Source organism: Cryptomeria japonica, chromosome 9 (assembly GCF_030272615.1).
Source record: "Cryptomeria japonica chromosome 9, Sugi_1.0, whole genome shotgun sequence".
Taxonomy (NCBI): domain Eukaryota; kingdom Viridiplantae; phylum Streptophyta; class Pinopsida; order Cupressales; family Cupressaceae; genus Cryptomeria; species Cryptomeria japonica.
In genome coordinates, this window is record NC_081413.1 from 468,799,486 (window position 1) to 468,808,225 (window position 8,740).

The window sequence follows — 8,740 nt, forward strand, 5'->3', positions numbered from 1 at the left end:
AATGATGAGATTTGTTTGAAAATAGTCAAAACCACTAAAGTGCACTTTTGTCCAATAAGATGCTTATGTTTGTAGCACCCAGAGGATCAAATCCACAAAATCAAATAAAATTTATTTATTTATTTTAAATATATGTGTAGATAAAATACAGGACTCCAATGCCTTATAAATTAGGATAATAAATTAATTAGATTTTCTGATGATGTAAAAATGCTCACTATCACCTTTGAAAATGCTCCACGCGTTTTGAATAATTAATATACATATAACCATGTAAAAACAGATAAAAGATTTGTTGAAAAAGAGGAAAATGAATATATTTTCATCAATCAAATAATAATATTCTAAATTGTAACATTAGACGAAGTAGATAAAACAAACCCCTCACAAGATACACGTGGGCTCTGACCAGCACTCCTTTGACTGCCCGCCTGCACACCCTTTAAATCCCCCTTGCAATTAATTTCCTTCGATCGAGAAACCCAACCAATCAAGAAATTTTTCGATCGAATTCTCCTCTCGTGTCCACCAGCTGCACGGAATCGATCAATCGATCCATAGTACCAGAAGAGATACAGTCGGGATCGAACGATCGACGAGCTTCGGACATAATGGGAGGTGTTCTGTCTTTAAGCTCAAATTCAGTGCAGACAACCGCTGCTGTGTTCGATAAAGATCAGCTTGTGAAGCTGTGGACGATTATCAATGGTGGCAGCAAAGGAGAATTCGGCAAGTTTTCGGAAGGATTCGATCCCTTGACCCTCCCCGCCTCCTTCTATGTGCTGGGATTTACGGTGCTGCTGGGGTTATTTCTCGGATTTTTTCTGCTGCGTGGCCCTCGTTCTGGCCGTAAAAGTGTTGAATCCAAGGTTAAGGATGTTAAGGTTGATGTGCCTCCCTTTGAAGAGGACCGTCCGGAGGAGAAGAAGGTCAGCGTGTTTTTTGGCACACAGACTGGAACCGCCGAGCGCTTTGCTCAGGTAATTGTTCATATTTCAGGTTTTCTTTTCCTAAATTTACTCTTCTTGTGTTGAATTTTTAACTTTGTTTGAATATAGGCTTCATGATGTAGAGAGAAAAGTTTCCACAAAATTGATCAATTTCTCTGAAATCTTTGATGCATTCAATAGAACTTAGATTTTCTCAAGCTTTTCTCGTAACAGAGATGAGATTTGGATATTATTTGAGAAGATTGCATTGGTGTTTTGCTTAAATATTTCGTCTTTCTGGTTAAAATTTTAACATTGCTATGTTTCTCGAGCTCTATATATATTCTTTTTCACAAGAAATCTACGTTTCTAGACACGCTTTGAGATTTATCGTCAGAATCACGTGTGATTATTACCGTTTGTTTCTTTGGAAAAAAAAAACGAAAACAACGCTTTGATGTAGGTAATCATTCCTGAAATTTAAACATTGAAAACAGAGTGTTAGATTTTGTTTGGATTTAATCTTTCAGGTTAAATATTTGGCATTTGCTCTGTTTGAAACGAGAGTAGATCTGAAATTTACTTGTATTTTTAGATATATGCCGATTTGTTTTTTTAAGCTGGATTGCATTTTGAATTGTTTTGTTTGACCAAAGACTCCTGTTGAAATTTAATCGTTGTTATTCAAAAATATAATGAATTCTTGAAGCTTGAACATCTTTTTCATTGAATTGAAAAACAAGCGTTAGAGATTAAATATTAAAAATCAGCCTGCATTTCTTAGGTGAAGTGTTTTTTCTATTATCGTAATATTCAATATTTATTTTTCCTTGATACTCTGAAGCTAAAAGGTTTTAATTTACGGAAGAAAATTATCCAAAGGTTAAGGGAAGGAAGTTCTCAGGAGTAGATGCCATAGTTTTCTTCTTTTATGATTAAGGTTTTGCTGGGACGGAGTTATTTAAAGAGGAAATTACCAAAATGGTATATATTTCCCACAGTCAATCTGAAGGAAAAAACCCGGCAAGAAACAAAATTGCAAATTTTTGTCCATTAGGTTAGATCGACTGGTGAGGAAGGGGGAATAATTGCATTGACACCTTGGAGTAAATTGCTGGCTAGCACCAATTCCTCCTTCAGTAAGACTTGAGGCGTTGCCCAGAAATAATTAGACGACTAGACAGCAATAAGGTGACCTAGAGTAGCACATGAAACCTGGGTTTTGTTTTTCAATGCGTCTCATAGCATGTCCAAAGCTGGGGCTTGTTCCTCCCAAAAATGTTGTGCTTCTGACCTTTAATCTTGAATAGCACGTGAAAATTGGCCCCAACTACAGTATAGCCGTCTTTTAAGATGTCCAAAACTGGATTTTGTTCCTCTTTTCCTAAACTTATTACTTGTGTGGCACGTGAAAACTGGGGATTTTCCCACTCAAACTACAGTAAACTCATCTCATAGCATGTCCAAAGCGGGGATTTTTACCTGGAAACTGTGGTGTTTCAAGCCTCTGTGTTTCGGCCAATTGCCTAAGGCTAACTTTCCATCACTCATGGAAAATCCAATCCTCAAATCAAGAGAAATGTCTGATAGAGGCTTGAAGGTACCAAAAAAAAAATCCGTCGTTTTATTATCAAAGCACTTATAATGTGGGATAATTCAAGTAAGCTATTTCGGTTTTGAACTAAACGCTTATAGATTAATTTAAATTTTAGTGGAACTGTAACACTGTGTCATTGTAGGATTCTCTTGCAACGAAATGATCTATGGTTATCATATTTCAGATCTACTACAAATTCTTGGAAGCACTAGCTTTCCATTCATTAATTTTCGTTTTCCCCTAAAAAATTTTCAATCTTGTCAATTAGCAACGGAACTATCTGAGATTTTGCTCGAGTTTTTAGCCCGTCACTGTTCAACAGCAGTTGAAAATTCCTTAACTCTTATTTCTTTGGGAAAGATCCCAATTAATGAACCACAAGAATCAATTAAAATCCATTGGAACACAACTGGAGTGGTAGTCTCCCCTATTCAACAACTGTCTAATGCAGCTTTTAATTTAACAAAAAAAAAATCGTCGAGAAATTAATCCAGTGGAAATAAGCTCCCGCTTATTAAAGTTGACTCTAAACTTAAAGAATACAGTTTGAAGTCGGGCTTTAAAATTTGAGGCTCCATCCCCCAGGAAAGCTCATATGTTATTTTTCTAATTTTAGGCTAAAAATTTGTCTTTTATATAAATAACAAAATAGATCATTTACATTCTAGAAAGTTCAGTTGGCCGGAAAGTGTCGATTCCAATGAAGGATCAACTTTCACGGTGACGGCTATGTGCTTTAAATATTAAGGTACAAGTTGATTTGATTAACAACTTCGCTTGAAAACTGAAGATGCATTTTCTTTGCAAATCCTTCTTATAAGTTGAAGTATCACATATGCAAAATATCTTACAATTCTAGGCTCAGCTTCCAGCTTGATGGAAATAAAAATGCATTGAAGTCTGGATCACAAAAGTTTAAGAGATTAAATTGTTTGGTGGTTCATGTAAAATTTTGTCCTGCAGCAAAGAACAGCTATAAACTCTCTATTGCAAGCAATAAGGTTTTCTTTGTTTTCGTTTCAGGCAATTGCAGAGGAAGGTAAAGTAAGATACAATGGCAAAGTGGTTATCGAGGCGATTGATCTGGTAAGCATGTTTCTTTTCAGAACCTGTATATGAAACGTTTTCCCCTTGATGTAGCAAACCAATATTGGCATGTTGGATGTACCAGTGACTGATCATAGAACTTCACCACTACTTTTGATGGATGTTACTATGAAATTCAATCTGACTTATATTCTTATATGCTGCAGGAGAATTATGGCGAGGATGATGACGAGTATGAAGAAAAATTAAGAAAAGAAAAAATAGCCATTTTTACGCTTGCAACGTAAGAATTAAGGGCACGCTCGTGTTCTCTTTGTTTATTTAGCTGCCAATCATTAAAATATAATGGAGTCACTCCAATTCAAGTGTCAACAAAAAGAGTTCACCCATGTCATATGATTTCTTTTTTAAAATAGGCACTTCAAATGAAATATATTTCTTGAAGCCTCTCCATTCTTAGGAGCGAATAACTCGGCCTCTTCGAATTCACAGAAGAGGAAGGACAGGCCTTTAGGAGAGAATTGATACAGTTGAACAATAGGAGAGGAGGAAGGCATAATATTTGATCCATATATATGCCTCAACTTGGTCAAATAGAATATTTTGAAGGTAAAGAATAACTCTGATCTCATTACATTGTGTTGTTTTCAGATATGGAGACGGTGAGCCTACAGATAATGCAACAAGATTTTACAAGTGGATCACAACGGTAAATATATTAGGTTTGGTTCGAAGATTGGTACTTTTCAAAGAATATTTCAAGCGTCAAATCATTTCTTGTGATTAAATAATCTGACTGATTTTCCATTCCAGGAAGGGGAAAATGAAACCAGATTTTCAGAACTCAATTATGCAGTTTTTGCTCTTGGAAACAAACAGTATGAGCATTTCAACAAGGTAACCCAATAAAACTTTTTGTTAGTAGCAGACATAATATGTAAATCTAGTCTGGCAGACTAATTTTATGTTTGCAACCCTCAATTTATATTTGCCAAATTTGCTTTCTGTGAATGCAGGTGGGAGTGACAGTTGATGAATCATTCGCCAATCAAGGTATGCATCATTGGGTCATGCCCTTTAAGATGATATTATTTAAATTTTGTGTTTATTTCTATAATTTTTATGTTCAATTTTTGGTTTTCAGGGGCCAAACGTTTGCTATCTTGTGGGCTTGGAGATGATGACAAAATGATAGAGGATGATTTCACTGCCTGGTATGTCTTGAATAACTTGAAACTTTTTGTGCCATAGGAAATGATTTTAGGTGAATTGAAATATTAAGCTGCCCTCAACCAACCAACACATTATTGTCGACACTTAAATTCAGGAAGTTATGAGAATTTTAGATCATGCAATCCTATCTTAATTCTAAAGACTTTTTACTTTTCCTCTTTTAGGAAAGAGCAATTATGGCCAGAATTGGATAGTTTGCTTCAAGATGAGGATGATCAACCAGTCTGCACTACTCCATACATGGCCGTAATTCCACAGTACCACCTTGTTATGCATGACAAAGATACAGCAGTGGAGGAATCAATAAAAGCTGAAGTCAACGGTGGAGCTATTCATGATGTTCATAACCCCTACAGGTATGCCCATTATGCAAAAAAATTCTTAAATTTGTTTCATCTCAAAATAATTTGACTAAATAGTAGCATGGTTGCTATATTTTTCTTGCAGAGCCACTGTTATCTTACGGAAGGAACTTCACTCACCTCTATCGGACCGCTCATGCACTCATCTTGAATTTGATATTGCTGGATCAGGCTTAAAGTGAGCATAAATTACTTGTGACCTTCTGAAGTTTTATTCATTTTCATTAATTGAAATGAACGGGAGCTATAGTTTAGGTGCTGGTTAATACACAATACGTTGATGAATACTCAGAGTATTGTGGCAAATTATTAAAGCACTATTATTTTCTGAGTCATTGTACACATTTCTTCTTTAAACTCTAATAGAAATCTCTGAATTTTGAAATGAGAGAAAACCTTACCAAATGACAAATATTTTATGTTTGTTAATTCTTGGAAAAGGAAGGGAAAATTAACAATTCTGTGCACTAAAGCTTACATGGTTTCCAAATTTACTAGAGAAGCAATTAGGGTAAGCTTAAAGTATTATATGCTCATATCTTTTTCTTTTGCAGCTATGAGGCTGGAGACCATGTTGGAGTGCATGCCGAAAACAACCCAGAAACAGTTGAAACAGCAGCCAAGCTTCTTGGTTATCCTTCTGATTTGATAATATCCCTACACAAAGAAACTGAAACTGGGGAGCCTGTACCTGGTTGCAGTTCTCTTCCTGCCCCTTTCCCAGGTCCCTGCACTTTGCATACAGCATTAGCACGATATGCAGACCTCCTTAATCCACCTCGTAAAGTAAGTGGACATATTTTTTCTTGTTGAACCTTAAATGAATCTATTTTTACAAGGCTCTAGGATATGGAACACTAATTTATATAGTAATAGCAGACTCCAGAGCATTTTTTTAACCTAAGCACAGTTTATTTATATTCTTTGCTGTGAAAGTGCCATTGAATTTACAGTGAAGCAGTTGACTTCAAATGTTTTTTTTATATTTTCATCTTCCATTTCAACTTGTGAAACTGAAAACCTCTATTTGATTTTCATTAACAGGGGTCTCTTACAGCATTAGCAGCATATGCATCTGATTCCAATGAAGCAGAACGGTTAAAATTTCTATCTTCACCAGAAGGAAAGGTGTGTTTTCTTTTAATATAAATTTGTTTGCTTGCAAGGTTATCATAATTCACAGGGCCACTGGGTGTTATGGCGAGCTTTTGGGAATTGTCTCAGATTGCAATAGAATAGGTTTAGCAAATTGAATTGTGAATCATTGCTCCTCAAGTCATTGCATCCAATCACTTTTGTCTTCCATTGAAATGTTATCGTGTTATGACTATCAGGATGACTATTCCGAATGGATCTTATCATGCCAAAGGAGTCTTCTGGAAGTTCTTGCTGAGTTTCCATCAGTGAAGGTTCCACTAGGAGTATTTTTTGGTGCCATTGCTCCGCGTTTACAACCACGTTTCTATTCCATTTCATCAGCTTCAAGGTAATGATTGAAAATTGAAGACTTATTCTTTTTCTTTGTTATAATCCTATATACTCATAATAGGTTGCTGTTGTATGGTTTTGACAGTTTTGCACCAAACAGAGTTCATGTTACATGTGCTCTAGTCCATGGCCCTAGCCCTACAGGACGTATACACCAGGGTGTGTGCTCTACTTGGATGAAGGTAATATGACACAAAGTTCATAGTTAATCCTACTGAAGAACAATCTCCGGAATGATCATGCTGAGTAAGGTGCAATTGAAAGCTAATGATCATGTTTGTTGTTTGTCTGGCAGAATTCCACCCCATACACAGAATCTGCAGAGAACTGTAGCTGGGCGCCAATTTTTATTAGGAAGTCAAATTTCAAGCTTCCTTCAGATCCTATGGTCCCAATCATCATGGTAGGACCTGGCACGGGTATTGCACCGTTCAGAGGTTTCCTCCAGGAAAGAGTTTCTCTGAAAAATTCCGGTTCACAACTTGGGACAGCTGTTCTCTATTTTGGATGCAGAAACAGGAAAACGGTAACAATGCATCCTATCACCTTAGGATCCTCATTGATTAAGCTGATATAAATAAATAATGAGACAATTACTTTCTCAACAAGGAAGGTGATTTGCTGATGAGTGTAACTATAAATGTACATGCAGGACTTCATCTATCAGGAGGAGCTAAACCAATTTGTTGAAGAAGGCATACTGTCTAGATTGGATATAGCCTTCTCCAGAGAAGGTGCCCAAAAGGAATATGTGCAGCACAAAATTTTAAAAGAGGTGAATGCATTTGAAGATCTGCACTTTTCTCTTATAACTCGTAGGAGTCCTGTTGAGAACTTCTCGTCTATCTAAAGCTTGCTTCATCTTTACAATCGCATGGACCTGTATTCCCTATGTTATGAGTCCACTCTAGCATGAAATTCTTTCTTTATGTGGGAGAAAAAGAATGTGTCTTTAAGTTTCTCCCAAAGCTTTATTACAATAAACCTATGCAATTCATCTTGCAAGAATAAGAATACCTTAGTTACAAGAATAGCTGAGATCTATAGTGATTGAGAAACTAATATTGGAGCCTAACTAGTTGCATGGTAGTTTGTCCACGTTCACAACCAAGCTGCTATCAAACATTGGACTTTGTAGCCAGTAGCTTTAGCACTACTATTGGACCATATGAGCTTGCTTTAAATTACTCAAGTTTCAGCTGTTTGATATGCTTGGTTATTTTGACAGAGTAACATGTTGCAAGTATTTTTTCAAACAGTAGCTCACATCTACTTCATTTGCCGAATACAGGCTAGCTATATATGGGAACTCATTTCTCAAGGTGCCTATTTTTATGTATGTGGTGATGCAAAGGGCATGGCAAAGGATGTTCATCAGGCTTTGTTGAACATTATTCAAGAGCAGGTAAATCTTCTAATGAATGCATAAAGAGAAAGGGTTAACAAAATTTGATGCATGTAAAACCAGTCAACATCCTTCCCTGTTATATGATACTGATAACGATTTTTCCACATTGCAGAAGTCTGTAGATGGCAGTGAAGCAGAGTCATTTTTGAAGAAACTTCAGTCAGAAGGCAGATATCTGAGAGATGTCTGGTAAATAAACACTAGAAGGGGTACACAGAAAGATAAAAGTTCTATCATTTAGGCTACTTCAATTATGAACCTGTTAACAAGCAGCAATTTTCATTTGAGATTGAGAAAGCTGCTAATTCGTCTAGATAAAGGAAAATGGATAGAAATGGCGGTCTTTGTTGACTTGACTGAGTGTTTTCATCCTCCTTGTACACTTGCTTATTTTTTATGATAATAAAATACGTTCCCATTTTTTATTACATGGAATTTCAGAGTATTTTGTGCATCCAATGCCTATGGGCTGCTAAAAGTTGATTTTAAAATTATATGAATAAGCATCTATATTACTTATGAAAAAGACAATATTATATATTCGGAAGACATCACATCCCAAAGTCCACATGGGGCCATGCCCAAATCATTAAAATACAAGACAAAGCCACTAAGCGGCATGAGCTATACTACTGGAGGGAGAGGGCGGTGGTCACAATCAACCGGTTTGCCCCAC

At 36.3% G+C, this 8,740-nt stretch overlaps 1 protein-coding gene across 1 annotated transcript; it reads left to right on the forward strand.

Moving 5' to 3' along the window:
* Positions 1 to 458: 458 nt before the first annotated feature.
* LOC131075933 (NADPH--cytochrome P450 reductase 1) lies at positions 459 to 8,492 on the forward strand. The gene is made up of 17 exons (XM_058012895.2): positions 459 to 980; positions 3,550 to 3,612; positions 3,780 to 3,856; positions 4,225 to 4,282; positions 4,387 to 4,470; positions 4,590 to 4,626; positions 4,718 to 4,787; positions 4,971 to 5,162; positions 5,254 to 5,346; positions 5,723 to 5,954; positions 6,213 to 6,296; positions 6,503 to 6,654; positions 6,742 to 6,838; positions 6,952 to 7,182; positions 7,309 to 7,431; positions 7,948 to 8,061; positions 8,177 to 8,492. The coding sequence occupies exons 1-17, from the start codon at positions 612 to 614 to the stop codon at positions 8,255 to 8,257; spliced, it is 2,157 nt and encodes a 718-aa protein (XP_057868878.2). The 5' UTR covers positions 459 to 611; the 3' UTR covers positions 8,258 to 8,492.
* Positions 8,493 to 8,740: the final 248 nt, after the last annotated feature.